This window comes from Accipiter gentilis, chromosome 18, assembly GCF_929443795.1.
Source record: "Accipiter gentilis chromosome 18, bAccGen1.1, whole genome shotgun sequence".
NCBI classification, from domain to species: domain Eukaryota; kingdom Metazoa; phylum Chordata; class Aves; order Accipitriformes; family Accipitridae; genus Astur; species Astur gentilis.
The window spans coordinates 5,886,112-5,901,814 of record NC_064897.1 but is presented as its reverse complement, the minus strand read 5'-3'; the positions used below and the strand labels follow the sequence as shown (position 1 = coordinate 5,901,814).

General features: G+C 45.4%; 1 protein-coding gene across 1 annotated transcript; it reads left to right on the top strand.

Annotated features, from left to right (window-relative positions):
- Positions 1-8,599: 8,599 nt before the first annotated feature.
- On the top strand, positions 8,600-13,742 carry LOC126047951 (gastrula zinc finger protein XlCGF49.1-like). The gene is made up of 4 exons (XM_049822276.1): positions 8,600-8,695; positions 8,970-9,159; positions 11,233-11,305; positions 13,075-13,742. Exons 2-4 carry the CDS (start codon positions 9,139-9,141, stop codon positions 13,740-13,742), a joined length of 762 nt encoding a protein of 253 aa, XP_049678233.1. The 5' UTR covers positions 8,600-8,695; positions 8,970-9,138.
- The last annotated feature ends 1,961 nt before the right edge of the window (positions 13,743-15,703 follow it).

The window sequence follows — 15,703 nt, the reverse complement described above, 5'->3', positions numbered from 1 at the left end:
GGCGCGGCCACCGGCCGCGGGCAGGGGGAAGTTTCCCCCCGGCGCCGGGCCGGGCCGGGCCCGCCCCGCCGGCACTTCCTGCGGCTCCCGGCCGGCCGGCCTCTATGGTTGTAACCCTTGCGGCCCCGGCCCGCCCTGCCCTCCGCCTCTCGCTGCGGCTGGGCGGGCGGAGGTTCCCCCCCGCTGGCCGGGTGCGGGGCTGCAGGAGAGCCCCGGCAGGCCCGGCTCCGGCCCGGCGGCTGGGCTGGCCTCGGCCGCCGGTTGAAGCCCCTCCCCGCCGGCGGCAGGCTCCCCAGCCCGGACGCACCTCGCAGCCGCTCCCGCTCCTCAGGGGTGGCCGCCGCCCTGCCGAGGCCTGGCTCCGCCGCCGGCTTCTCGTCCCTGCCTGCCCCCGGGGCGCGGGCCCCGGCGGCGTGTCCTGGGCCCGTTCAGGGACTCGCAGGGTCTCCGGGCAGGGTCGCGTAGCGGGGCCCGGGCATGGCTGGGTCTAGCCGTAGGCTGGCTGGAAGCGGGGCGTCTGCGTTTAGTCCACGGAGGAAGGAAAAAGGGCCGAGGTTCCGTGGGCCGCCTCAGTTGGCCGTCCTGCTCTCCTGCCCCGCCGTGGCTTCCAGTTCTCGCAGTGCTGTCCGGCGGCCTCTCCTCTGCCGCGCAGCCTTCGCCAGCTTCCCCCGCGCTGCCATGTTTTTCTGTTGTTTTCCTCGCCTAACACTGCCCGGCGTGACTTCGTATCGCAGCCATCTGTGTTTCCTCCCTCACGTTTCTTTATTCGGGCTCCAGAATGAAGAGGAGACTCGGGGGAGACCTTGAAAAGAGCCTTTCTATATAGAAAGGGGGCTCCTAAGAAAGACTCTTTACCAAGGCCTGTAGTGACAGGACAAGGGACAACTGTTTTAAACTGAAGGAGGGTAGGTTCAGATTGGACATATGGAAGCAATTTTTTAGCATGAGGGTGGTGAGGCCCTGGCACAGGTTGCCCAGAGAAGCTGTGGCTGCCCCATCCCTGGCAGCGTTCAAGGCCAGGTTGGATGGGGCTTGGAGCAACCTGGTCTAGTGGAAGGTGTCCCTGCCCATGGCAGGGGGTTGGGACTGGATGATCTTCAACATCCATTCCAACCCAAACCATTCTGTGATTCCTGAATTCCAGCACCTGATGCGTTCCCAGACTGCTCTATAAATGAGGAACGGTGGCTGTTTTGATGAAAGGAAACTGAGAGCACATGGGGAAAAAAAATTAAAAATTTGGATTTACCAAAAGTTAAGAAAGAAGCCTAGATTTTCATGACACTTTCATGCAGTTGAGTCGCATCATTTGGAAGCCCTGAGTCAACCAAGAGGACAGGACACACCTATTTTTGGCTTGGGATGCAAAGGTTTGCAGAACCTGAACTAACGCTTGTCTCTGTATGCCTAAATACTGACATGAATATTCTGTATGCTTAAATACTGACATGAATATTCATTAAAAAATGGACAATTATTGTTAAACAATTGCAGTTACATGCTAGTGTTTTCCACAGTCAATCAAAGCAGAAGAAACGAAAGACTTTTTCATGCTTTTGTGCCCTTGAACAAACTTAAGCACAACTTTTCTTTCTGATCTGATATGGTGGGAAAACAGTTCTGTTGTCCCCACCGTGCATGCTGAATTGTTTTCTGATTTATTCCCAGTCCCTTTTAAACAGCTCTGTCTAGTAATTCTTCTGCAGACCTTATACCCAAATGTTCCTTCACTGAGATGAGTGATGTTGACCAGGAGAATTAGCCATTGCATGAGAGAAATTAAGTTGTGTAAACAAGAAAATGCCTTCCTGGTTTCAGCTGGGTTAGAGTTAATTTTCTTTCTAGTAGCTAGTGCTATGTTTTGGATTCAGTATGAGAAGAATGTTGATGACATGCTGATGTTTTCAGTTGTTGCTGAGTAGTGTTTAGACTAAGCCAAGGATTTTTCAGCTTCTGATGCCCAGCCAGCAAGAAGGCTGGAGGGGCACAAGAAGTTGGGAGGGGACACAGCCAGGGCAACTGACCCAAACTGGCCAAAGGGGTATTCCATACCATGGGATGTCATGCCCAGTATATAAACTGGGGGGAGTGGGCTTGGGGGGATCGCTGCTCAGGAACTAACAGGGCATTGGTCTGCAAGTGGTGAGCAATTGCATTGTGCATCACTTGTTCTGTATATTCCAATTTTTTTATTAGTATTGTCATTTTATTGTTGTTACTATTATCATTATTAGTTTCTTACTTTCTGTTCTATCAAGCTGTTCGTATCGCAACCCACAGATTTTACCTTTTTCCTTCTGATTCTCTCCCCCATCCCACCGGGCAGGGGGGAGTGAGTGAGTGGCTGCATGGTGCTTAGTTGCTGCCTGGAGTTAAACCACAACAATGAGATGGAAAAACAAGAAGAAGAAGCAGTGAACTACATACCCGCAGAGTGCCCATTATAGTCAGCTGGAGGAGGAGAAAGCCTTTGATAAAGTCTTTCACAGGGGCTGTGAGAGAGCACAACTTAAAATCTTGAAAAATAAATTTTAAGTAGCAAGTGGTAAACGGGAAAAATGTGGTAGCAGTTGTGTTCAGCCTGTTCTCCGCAAGCTGGAAATGTGGTACTTGGGACGTATGCCTGGAAAGTAATCACAGGTAGGGAAGATTTAACCTGGGACCGAACTGTCAGTAAGGCAGCTTTAGGAGTACAGCACAGAGGAAGTTTATGTTAATATTTACATACCAATGCAAAAGAAGATGCTGATCCTAGGACAAGACAACATCAACCTCACAGAGGGTGAGGCACAAAGAAAGTGGGTATGAAAAAGAAAAAGGACCTATAGTTGTTTGGGAATGTGTTTTGTCTGTCGCTCAGAAGTACTTCCCTATCTTTGGAGTGGCATGGCTGAAGGAAATAGAAATTAAGCCAGTCACTTACTGGGTAAGGAAAAGCTGGGAAGATGGCCAGGGACGCATTGCTAAAAGCTTTGAAACGTAATACTCACAGAGATGAGCATCGTCAGAATAACAGCAATAAAAGGCTGGAGGATGACAGCAGGATGGTTTGCTGTGAATAATTTATAGTAGTTTAATTCATACCAAAATAATTTATAATAAGGATTTTAATCATAGTTTAAATCACCACATGAGCAAATTTGAATTAAGTAAGCAATGTTAATCATATTTTGTAGGCATACTTTTTAACGTTTTTCTTCCCTAAAGGAGATTGATTCTCATTGTTTGCTGAACATTCAGAAATCTTAAACTAAGAGTAAGCTTTTCACAAAATAATCCTTTTTTTGTTAGCGAGGAGGATATACTACATATACACACGAGTAGTTCTGTAAGTTAATGTGTATTTAATTATTTATTTAATCCACATACATTTCCAATGTCATGATTTTGTAAACTGTTGAATTACACTTGCTATGTATTAAATAATTCTTTTGTTTATTCCAGACTTCACAAGATGTTTGTGGAATTGGAATAGTAGAAAAGAAAAAAACTAGAATTTTCAATTTGTCTTGTAAGTGAAATATGATGAATGGATCTAAGAAATGTTTTATGTTTAAAGTTGAGATACTTATTAAACAAAGCTTAAGAAACTGAGAATAATAAATCTCAGACCTAATGATTATTCAGTTGGAAGGGGAAACTAAGCTTTCTGGCTTTAATATTGTCTAAAGTTTGTGGCTGATTTTCTTTAAGACCTTGGCAACAGATATACTGTGCTTCAATTTATTTTTTTTAATGTAATATAAACCAAATTATTTTTACAGGGTACTGTAAATCTGGGCTTTAAAATGGATGGCCATCTTTTCATGTGTCATTTAAATAGGTTTAACTGGGGAAAAAAATTACACTCAGATTTAAAAAAAAAACACAACCAACATGTTAAAATATTTCTAGTTAAAAAAAACCAGAACCACAAAGAAAATATTTATTAACAACCTGGCTGGCTGCTTGTGCTTTCACACCATTCCCTTCCCAGACTCTCGCCCATTTCAAGTGCTCTGTGTCCTCCGATAGGTTGACAAATAACATGCAGCCTTCTAGTTCCCAAACCAAACAGTCTTGTTATTAAGATAAAGTCTTACAGAAGGACTAAGTCATGGACACTGGCTTCTCGATAGCTCCCCCAGTTCTTTCTTCCTCTCCTCCTCCTTGGAAATGCTGTGCAGATTCCTCTGTCTTCCCTTTTAGCAATTCATACTGAGTCATGTGTACCAGTCTGTGGTGGTTTGCCGTGGTTCCCAGGGTATGATCTGTCACAGGTTTGTGGCTATCAACTACATTCTATCAACTACATTCAGCTGTGGTTCTCCAGGTCTCACAGACTGTGAAGAATAACAATCATCAAACTGTTTTCCCTTTTCTTGTTTGCATTGATGGAGACTTTCCTTCTGCCCACTGCAGTTCTCCTGGTTGCATTGGAAGGTGTCCCGTTGGTTCCCTGTAGACTTGTATGTCTCGTCTCCTTTGGGACTTTGAGGTGAGGTGAGGGTTGAGGCTTTTTCAGCACTGTTTTTAATTTTGTCATGGCCCTATCTGTCCAGATGTATTAGCTGGGTACTGCTACTACTTTGCCATTACCTCCAGTTTTGTCCTAGATTTACACCCGCCTCTCGCCCTGTGTTGGTTTGCTGAAACTGCTGTGCTTGGTTGTTACTGATGTAGCTCTTTCATGGTTATATAGAGATGCCGCTCAGTTGTACATAGTGTTTTGGGTCTGTTGCTGCCAAAGGCACCCTAGCTGAGAAAACCTCTATCCACCTTGTAGTATTAGTCTTGAAATCTGTTTGGATTAGTGATTACTCCTCTTTAAACAAAACCATGTGTCGGACACATAATCTGTACTTCACACAGAGGAGCAGGAACACTTGCTCCTTACCATAAGGTGGAATGCAAAATGTATAATTGTAGTCAGTATCATCATCCCATGCTGTTTGAAATGTGGAGTTGCCCACACAGTAATAATCTCATCATCTACATTCTTGATGACTGAGAGCCTTTCTTGTGCCTGGGTTCAGTTTTCACGTCCAGAGTTTAGCTGATGCCGTTATGGACGGATGCAGCTAGTAAATGATTGCCAGCTGCGTAGCTGTCTTATGCAGCTTAGGATGACAGAGTTAATGTTTGATCTCACAGGCAATGAACACTTTGCACTGGATACATTAGGTCATTTTTTTGTTAGTCCTTGTCCTTTTTCTTGCTCTGCTCCACTCGACTCCTGGAATATGGACCTGGAGCCTTACTGTGCGGAAGGTGAAGCACTTCACAGTCTTGGATGACTTATATTCACAATCTTAGACAAGTTACCTCTTCCCTGAGGGGTAAGGAAAAGTGTTTTTTACTAATACCTGACTGGGCACAGAGACTAAGGTCTAGTTGCATTGGTCAACAAATGGCAGACAGTTAAATATCAGGGGCTCTGGCACTACACAGCTTATGCAAGGTACCTCTGGCAGGGCAGGGAAATGAAGCTGGCACTCCAGAGCCTGGAGGAAGCATCCCAAAGCACTTCTCTCCTTTGTGAATATGAATGTTATTATTAGTGTATCAATCTGTGCCTTTTCTATGTGTGAGACTTTTAGCAGCTATTAGTAGTGCTATAGTCCTGGAGAGTGAGTCGTGTCCCCCCCCCCCCCCCCGGAGAGCGACACTGACATTTGCCCATCAGTTGGTACTGCTGAATACCTCAGTTGATTTCTTATCTAAACTGTGAGCAAATCCTAATGTAGCTGAGCACAGGTGGGTGGTGTACTGACAGTTCTGTAAGCAGGTCTGTGTTCAAATGTATTTACATGTGACTACTGTAGTGTGTGTTCGCACTTGGATTTATGGGCTTCTGTCTTCACTAGAGAACCTGGGACTGAACCCTACTCCTCCCTTTTGTTGAATAGATAAAGAGAAGGAATGGGTGGTGAAAGTCAGGCTTCATATGGTGTCCCTAAATACCTGTTTAGAGCAGGAACTCCCTCTCTGTCCTGTATTGTGGTGCCAATTCAGCCAGAAGTAATTGATTATCTAGGAATGAGCAAACTTTGAGAAACATTATCTGGAGAAGCAGGCCTTCTTAGGACTTCAGAGATGAAACGGGGATGCATCTGCTGGACCAATGCTAACAGCACAACGCTGTTTTTTTTAATATGTATACGTGTGTCACAACACATATTTATCTTTGCAAGTTAGTTACGTTCTCCAGTATGCAGGTGAAGATGAAGATGTGTCACTATTTCAGATCAAGGCTTTCTTGGGCCAGACTGTGTCTTCAAGACTGCATTATCATCTACCCCATCTGTGATTCTTTGTCTCCTGAGTCATGACAACGGCTACACCAACATCAGTGGTAGTTTCAACTAATTCTCCTTTCAATCACTTTCTTCAAGCACAAAAGAAGAGGCCCTTTTCTTCCTCTGACTCTAAATCCATTTATTGGCTTCTCTACTGGGAGGCTGGCAAAGGGGTCATTTTCTGGTATGTATCTGGTATGTATCTTTTACTCATGTAGCAATAAATCAAATTGTACCCTGGTCTCAGGACATATGGGGTAAGTGTGCTGCTGAGAAGCAGAGGGATGCCAAAGGCTTTATATTCCCAGGTCCCACTGAGATTTACCTGGGCCATGGGACAACTTCTAGATGCCTCTAAAGTGCCTGACTTAATGCTTTCAACACAGGGGAAACCTTACCTGGCTTTTCAGAATTTACCAGAATTCACAACCCTCTGGCTTTTCAAGTGGGACATTTTGGAATTATCCCATGGCTTCGGAGGGTTTTTTTCTCCCAAACCTGGCAAGACTGAGAGCTGTATCTGCCTGCATTTGACTGAAAAGCAGTTTCCTAGATTGCCCAGATGGTGGCAGATTTGGAGGATATTAAATCCGTCTTTCAACCTGTTTTGCGATGGAACAGAATTGTTTCCTACGTGGGTTAAAGATGCCCTCTTCTGAAATTGTTACTCTTTCATACGTCTGAAGCCATTTAAATGGCTTCCATTTAAAATGGAAAATCTCTGCTTTCCACTATAATTAGTCCTTAACACAAGTGTTATCTGCTGTTATATTTCTTGTTAAATTTCTGCTAAATCAAAGTTTAATGACTAGACTCATTGGGGAAGGGCTTTTTATTAATTTGCCTACTTATTTAAACTAATGAAGTGCTGTTGGTTTACAGAGTGTGTGTGTGGAATTAACTCCTGTGTCTGTTGTGTCATGCAGAAAACCCATAGATTGTCTGTCTTAAAGCTTCTGGTGGGTCAGGACTTGCTCCTAGAAGGGAATATCCATCCATTGGTGCTGCGAATGCTCCCTGAGGCTTTTAAATGAGAAATTCCCATGTAGCCACACAATCTCCTGGCCTCACTCCTTGTTTCTTGAAGGCAGAACTTACATCTTTCTGCGTTTTCACCTTCTTCCTGCTACTAAAGTTTATTCAAGCCTGCAAGGTTCTGGTATTCTTTATTTATTAATATTTCCATAGATTTTAGGGGTGTACCAGCGAATTAAGTGTCACAGGGCTTTGGGAGGGAGGGTGGGCAGAAAGGATGACTGTGATAGTTTGACTTCTTGGTTAATACATGCCAAAGAACTTCTTTGTATTAGTTCTTTCTTCAACCCAGCAGCTAATCTGTTACTGCTGTAGGAATTGCCTGAGTGACAAATGTGGGGTGAATATTTTGGGTATCTTTGGTTTTATGCAGCGCTCCCTGGTTTACGCTTCTGTGGGTTATGTTAGCCTTTTCATCCCAGCGTCGCCACTGGAGCTTATGTTCCGCTAACGTTCACTGTGGCTTTTGAAGTCTTTTCCTGAGTCTGTGCCTTCCATGGTAGATTATCCTATCTTGTAAGCATGGTTTACAATCACCCAAAATCAAATCCTTTGCATTTGAGAAATTCACTTCATTATTCTTCCTTGAAAAACAAGAAAATCCTCAGAACCAGGGAACCTGCCAAACTCCAAAATGCATCTACAATATACTACCAAACCCAAAATGCGGGTAAAAATAAATGTGGTGAATCATGCTTTAATCCTAATCTTAAACTCCTTTGATGCTTTTCCAATTATTTGTACATTACAATGTTTCAAGTGTTTTGAAGTAGCGTTCTTGGCATCCTCAGTTATTCAAATAGCCATACTGTGTATAGCCATGCTTTGTGTAATTTCTTAGTTTCCTTGGGAAAGTGGTGAGCTTTTTTTGTCCTGAATGATTTTGGAAAGCTGAAATTTGGTCCATATTCAGTTACAAAATGGCAAAATCATGCAATAAATCATGCTAGAGTTTATTATATATGAAAGTGCTTTCCATTTGAGGGAATTGCATTAACGCTCCTCTAGACTGCAAGCTGTTTGTGGCAGGAAACACCATTTCATTTTGTATTTGTACTATATTAAATTACAGTCAAGTCTTGGTCCAGTACAAGGTCACCAAGAATCTATTGTAATATAAATATAGTACAGTAGTAGATCTCCACCTGCTGGGTTTTTTTGTACATTACAGCTAAAATTAGACTAAGAGAGGAAAAAATGATTTTGGCCATAACTTCTGCTTCTTCATTTAAGGAAGGAAAGGACTGTACATAATACTCATGCTGACAAATTTGTTATCCTCTGGTGACCTGACAGATGCCGCTGAGATCCTGGGCACCTGCATATTCCAAGTAGCTCTGCACTGCTGAGATGGAAAAGCAACCAGTTTGATTTTTCATTGGGTAGGATAAGGGGTTGCAACATAGTTTTGTCTCTGTTCTCTATTTAAGCTCTGTGTAAGCAAAGAGCAAATGCATGGGTATTTCCCTTGCTGTTGTTTTAAGCTTTATGTGGGTAGAAATATAACAGTTTGTAGGTTACAGCAGGAGAGTCTGTGGTGGTTGTACTTGGAGCATTATTATGGCCATAATTATTTGCATGTCACTCTTGGATCAGTTCTCTGACAGGTCAGTCATGATCTCTACTTGTGTGCTGACTGCTTTATTTCTCTCATAGTAGGTGTTCACCTTTGAGAAAGAAAGAAGGAGGAACTGTAAGAGAAGAAAAGGCTCCTCTGGAGGACAGAAGGATTGTCAGCAAGATCTAGTCTTCCTCTGAACCTCTGCCTTGAGAGTAAGATGAACTGATGCCTCCTGGGAGAATTCCTTAATTTTTTTTACTGAAGATGAGGGGAGTAAGAGATGTGGTAAGAAGGGAGTGGCATTTAACTCTTGTGGCCTTTGCAAGCAGGTACAATGGTATTTTATGTTTTAACTTAATTTTTTGAGTTACACAATTATGTTTGACTCTCAGGTATAATTACAAAAAGAGGTTTTACAGCAGGTGTTTCTTATCCTAAAAATTTTTAACAAAACTGAAATACTTTTTTGGAATATATCAGCTTTGACGTCTTTTGGAAAGGAACAGCTGTCGAAAGCAAACAGAATAGTCTGCTATAGTGTGTGTGTGGAGAATATTTTGTTTCCACATTCAAATGGAAAGGGAGAGCCCGCCTTGTTCACTGAGCTCTTGATCTGTGTGCACATGGTAGGGAAATGAAGGTCGGTGAAAAAGAACTGAGGATATCCCTGTATAAAACGGGGAAGCGGAACTATGGGGCTAGTTAAGCTGTGGAAAAGGCCAGCTTGTGGAAAATTTGCAGGTGAAGCTCAGTACCCAGAGAACCCGGGAAAAGAAGGAGCAGAGCCACAGCCACTTCTCCTGACCTTCTCTGCTGCGAGCCTGCAGCGCTGCATGTGCAGCACGCGCGAGTCCGTAAAACACCAACCATCCAGGCAGGTCTTGGAGGAAGCCTGTGCTCTTAGGGAGGGTTGACCGATTCACAGAGCTCACGGGACGGGCGGTGATGCCTTCCAGCCTGTTTCCTCACCCATTGCTCCTGCCTGCCGGCCAGGGAGAGGCACAGAGGTGCCCGGAGGAGAGGGGCTGCTGCTGGGTGGTTGGTTCCCGGAGCTCCACCTGAAAGGGTGACCACCGTGTCCATCTGTCCGTCTGTTGTTTCTGAGCTCCGGAGTTTCAGGGCCCTCTCTTTGCCAGCGGTAGCCGCTGCGTGTTCTCCCTCGCGACAGGGCAGGTCTTCCCCTTGGCCTGCCTTCCTTTCTCGCCTTGCCAAGCTGTGCCCCACCAGGCCCGAAAGCCCCTGGAGAAAACCTGGCCCTTCTACCAGGGCAACGCCGTCCGTCCTCAGAGGGGCCACGGACCCTCAGTTAATGCTCCGTGCCGTGCAGGGGATGAGTGAAACAGTCCCCCTCCCTCGGTTGAGGGCTAGGCAAACCCAACGAGTGACCGTGGCCAGAGTGCAAGGTGACGGAACCACAAAGTCACCAGAAAGCACTCGCCTTCCATCACCCGTCAGTGAAGGAAAAGCCCCCCGCCGCCATATTCTGATTCTGAGGGGGGAGGTCGATGCCCAAGGGCAAACCTGAGGACTGCTCACGATGAGCGCTGCGGCCCTTGCCCGCCGGGGGCCAGGGCTCCCCGGGGGGCGATCGGCAGCCTTGGCCGGGCAGCAAGCACCGGGGCCGGGGCCGGGGCCGGGGGGGGGGGGGGGGGGGAAGCGGCCCCGAGGCTGCCGGACCCGGGGGAGCAGCCCTGAAGGCCAGCGCCCCGGGGCCGGGCCCGCCGCCCCGCGTCTCCCCGACCTCCCCCGGCGTTTCGGCCCCAGGCAGGAGGGGTGGGGTGGGCCGCCCCGCTTCCCCGGGTGCCATTTGTTGCCCTCCCCTCGGCGGGGAGAGCCGGCGGCGGGCCCGGGGAGGAGCGAAGCCCCGCTGCCGGGGAAGGCCGCGGGAGGGAAGGTAGGGGCCCGGGGCGGCTGGCGGGAGGGGGCCGGGCTCAGCCCGGCGGCCCAACAGCAGGGCCGGGGTAGGCTGAAGGGCTGCTCGGAGGCTTTGGGAGAGGGATGGGAGGCTCCGGCGGGAAGGGGGAAGCCGTTCGCTGGCGGGGGGTGTCTGGAAGGAGCGCCAGGTGTTGAGGCTGTGGAGGAGCGGGGCCCAGCGCAGCCCTCGGATGGGGCTGCTTGGTGCTGCGAGGGAGGCGAAGGCTAGGTAACATCGGGTTTCATCGCGCTGGTCTCTTGGTTAAGCTCGCAGGTCACCAAACTTCAGCTCCATGCAGCAGGCTCATCTCCCCAAGGGTGATGTTCAACAGCCTGCGTGGGTTTAGCCCCTTTTAGGCAGCCTGTGGGTGCTGCCAAGATGCACCACATCTGTGTCTGCCGCCTCCTCCCACCTCCCACTCCACCTCTCCTCTCCTTTTCTAGATGGAGCCGGTGATAGAGCCCATATTCTCTCTTCTCCAGTCGCCTAGGAAGAGCGATATTGCAAGCTATACAGGTGAGATGTGAATTCTGCTAGTTAAAACTCGGAGGGAAGCTTGAGGTTCTACGGAGTGGCTGCTCTGGTCTGGGTTGCTGGGATGGTATGACATGCTAGGCTAGGGCAAGGTGCTCAGTGGTATTTTGTGTTTTTTTCTGCTGTGGGTTTCTAGCAGGTGTTTTAAAATGAGGCAATACAGTTCATTTGGAGTGAAGGAAAGCCAGCACACTTCTCTTTTTCAGGCTTTTTCACGGGTGAGGAAGGTCTGAGGGAGTTGCACAGCTGCATCTGAAATGCATGACTCCCCAGCACTAGCTGTGGATGGGAATGGAGGGTTGTTCGGTTCTCATTTCACCATTAGAGACCTGGGGTCTCTGCATGGGCCTCGGAATAATTAGCTGCTTGGTTGTAGAGTGAGGGAATGACTGCTCCTGCGAGAGGGAGTCTTTTTTATCCCTCTGGGATAAAGCTACTTCTCAAGTGTAATTCCTTGATGTAAGAGATGGGCCCCCATTCCTCAGTAAGTGGTGGGGTTTTTTGCTTTATTGCTAGTATTTAATCTTGGCAGTTGTGGCCATGTAAATAGAGAGGATCTTGTCTCTTCTAGGACATGTTACAGAAGAATTTTATTCCTTGGTGTCATAGAGGTAGGACTGAAATTCCACTGCGGAGTTTTACCTTGAATGTAGAAAGCCTCTTTTTTTGTTAGTGGAATAATCAAACTTGTTGTGTTAAATGGAAGTATATGTAGTGTGAGTAACTGAATATTTTAAAGCCAGATTGGAGATGCTAGTGGCTAAGTTCTCTATTTGGATTAACAGTAAACATCTTAAGATGCTTGCAAAAATCAAGCTTGGGTAAGCGTGCATCAGATGATACTTATAATTCTATTAATGCTGAACTGATGTAAATATAAAATTTAGTCAGCAGAGTAAGATAACCAAATCATACATACTCATTCGTGAAATACATAGGTTGCATTCTTTAGGAAAGAAAGGACCATGTTTGAATGTTTCCTGTGAGCTTCCTTGGAATGCAATTTATTTAGCTCGTCACTACAAGAAATGTAGGTGTCATGTTAGATCTAGATATGAAAGAGATAGTTAATTGGCCATTAGTGGTTTTTTTTTATCAATAAGGATTTAACTCTTTGACTTCTGATGCATGAATATACAGTATACCTATAATAATTACAACTGTTCTTGTGATCATTAGGGACAAAACCTGACATGCTGACCCGTAAAAGAAGTAATTTAAATTTTTTCAGTAAATATTAACTAACGTAAGTGAGAAAGAACCTAAATGCCCCTGTTGATTTTGCCTAAGGAAGCTCAAGGAGACTTTTTTTTGGTGTTGAAGCATCCCCACCCAAATGCATAGCTTGAAAACAGAGTTTTAATGCTAATTTAGCAGGCTGGAAGGCTTTTGAGCAAAGTTTGCAGGACCAAATAGCTAAAACCAGATATTTGTGATGGGTGGGACGTTTCAGGCTGTTCCTTTTCCTTCTTTCATTTTGGCAGCTTTCCTTTACCATTCCCTGAGGGGAGGAAGAACAAGGAAATGGGGAGGGGAAGGAAGAGAAGAGGTAGGTTTCTTACCTCTCTTTCCTGTGCCACTTTTTCTTTTCCTTGTCTTCTTGTCTCAGTCTTTATCATTTCCCTTGCCCTTTGGAAAAGGGGAATCTGGTGCAAGTTGATGCTAGGCCTGAGAAATTCAGTTACTTTGCAAGGAGCAGTTTATCTGCCTTGGGGAAGGAGGAGTGTCAGATTGTTCTCTTACTCCACCAGGGAACTGCATTTTGAGTGACAATGAGGAAGGGAGAGGCATCCCCGAAGACATTATGCAAGAAGTACTGCCTCAGCTACCTGAAGCCCACAGCCCAGACAGGGAGGCAGCCACTCCGGGAAGGCAGCAGAAGGCAGCCTGTAATAAATCCCCTCACCAAAAAAGAGGTTCCAAGAAACTTGCCCTCATTGCTGATGGCCAGAAACTGCACACAGAAGAGAAACCCTACAAGTGTACAGAATGCGGGAAGGGCTTTAAGGGGTGCTCCAGGCTCCTGAATCACCTGCAAACCCACACAAGAGAAAAAACGTTTGAGTGTGTAGAATGTGGGAAGAGCTTTAGCAGGAAGGCCAACCTGGTGGTGCACCAGAGAATCCATACAGGGGAGAGGCCCTACAAGTGCAAGGAATGTGAGAAAACTTTTAGCCGTACCTCAAACCTTATTGCTCACCGCAAGACCCATGTGAAAAAGAAAAGCTTTTCTTGTACGATGTGCAGGAAAAGCTTCAGTAGAAGCACAGCTCTCTTGCAGCATCAGAGAGTCCACATGGATGGGAAGCCCTATAGGTGTACTGAGTGTGGAAATAGCTTCCATCTGTGCTCAAACTTCGTCAAACATCAACGGATTCATTTGAGAGAGAGACCCAGTGAACACACAGCAGGTAACTGAATTAAAATCTGTTGAGTTTTATTTCAAGCTGTACAGACTTACAGGGAATGCTATATCAGATACTGTGGTCTCCATTTGTTCCTAAACAATTCTTCCTCTTTGCTGTGGATATGAGTGGGGCTTTTTTGTTTGGTTGGTTTTTTTCCCTTCCTACATAATATTTTTATCTCTGTCATTTGAAGAAGTGCCTTGAAAATGTCAAAGTTGAAGTTTTGACTTTGCTGTTAAGGCTGCCTGGGACCTTAGGCTCTGCAAAGCTCTCAGATCCTGCTAATTCCTGCTTCATAGTGTTGCCTGATGTCTAGCCCTCGATCTTCAGAAGTGCTTAGCCAACAAAATACTAAGCTTAGGGAGACAGAAAGGATTTAGACTGTGAATCAGGGCCTTGGTAATCTCTAGCAGCTAATTTTTGTTATATGTGGATAAAAATGAGCAGCTTTTCGTTGTCTGTAGTGGGAGGTGTCTGCTGGCCATCTCTCTGTAGTACTCTTAGCATAGTATAAGCTGTCAGGCAAGCTGATTGTTTAAAGTGGGGAGTTTTCTGGATTTGGCAATATTCCATGTTCTTGTAATGACCAGAAACTCTGGGATAAAAGCTGTCACTGTGGGTTTTTTTCTGTTGTACCTTTACATGGGCAGTCCCTTTATACTTGGTCGAAAATGTTTTAATTTTTCATCTTGGGTCTTGCGTAGCCACCCACAGAATTGTTCTGGGTGTTGGGCCACCAGATCATGTAACAGCAGGGCAATTAAGACATGAGACTGTATGAGAAGGTGTTTTGTGGGTGAGGTTTTCCTGGTTTTTTAATTTGTTTTATTTTGTTTTTCCTCCTGAAAAAGATTTCTGAGCAGGAGAGCCTTTCATCTTAACAATGGAAATAATAATGAAGTTATAATGAAAAATAATGAAGTTATAATGAAATGGCAAAACTGGGTTCCTAAGGTAGGGTTTGAGACCACTCAGTCTGTAGGTACAGAGAGGTGGCCTAGTAACTCCACTGATGAGCCCTAAAGGGCTTTTAATAGTTTTTTGTCAAAGTTTATAATTCATAAGAAAACAAAATATAGTCTCATTTTTACCCTGGCAGTTGGCCAATAATTAGTATCAGATCAGGCTTATACTACACGTGCTTCAAAAGAAAGCGTGCAGACTTATTCTGGAGTAACTATAGCTACTGCATCATTGTAATTGAAGCTTCATAATAAAATTGCTTTTATGATCAAACATATGCCACATTGGTATTGCAATGTGTTGATTTCTGTATCTGATGTGATTTCAAAGAAGAGGTTTACATATTTATACCTTAAGTACATTTTTCTAAATCTCAGCTGTCCTATTCCTTAAGAGCTCCCTTGCTCCAGCTTTGTTTCCTTCTCCCCCCCCCCCCGCAACTTGCTGAGCCTCCATCCCCCCTCCCCTCCCGTCCCTGTCCCCTCCCCAAAAGGTATGGGGGAAGCAGGAGGAAAGTATCTTGATAGTGATAAAACCCAAGTCTGTAATGTTTCAGGGGGCTATGTCTGCCTTGTCTTTGTTCTGGTTTGGCTTAGTTTGGGCCAACATGTGACTTGAATGAAGTTTTAAGGTTAAAATGTGAGTGAGAGGAAGGGCTGTTACTGAGCTGCCTTTTCCTTGTGTGAAAGCATATTTAAAATGCTGACCTAGGATTGGTGATAAAGTGGGCGCTTGACTTGCACTGTCTTCCTTTTAGATGCAAACCATTCTGAATTTCCTTCTTTGCATCATAAAGAAGAGCAAAGGTGTGGTGCAGAGAAACGTGAGACAGATCACTTGAATCTTGTTCTTGAAGAGTGTAAGTACAAAAAGGCTTCTAAATAGCCATGCCAAGTTTTTTTATGTAGCAAGCATTAACATTCTCTTCTCTTTGTACAGTGAAGAAAATGAGGGAAAATATGGATATGCTGCTTCTGAATCAGCAAAGTCAGCTGCAAGTCCTGCAAGA

What these genes read in the sequence shown, in the direction of transcription:
- LOC126047951 (XM_049822276.1), top strand. Translation starts at nt 9,139, where the DNA reads ATGAGGGGAGTAAGAGATGTG. An exon ending in TGAGGGGAGTAAGAGATGTG is followed by an intron (nt 9,160 to 11,232) that starts GTAAGAAGGGAG and finishes CTCCTTTTCTAG; the next exon opens with ATGGAGCCGGTGATAGAGCC. An exon ending in CGATATTGCAAGCTATACAG is followed by an intron (nt 11,306 to 13,074) that starts GTGAGATGTGAA and finishes TTACTCCACCAG; the next exon opens with GGAACTGCATTTTGAGTGAC.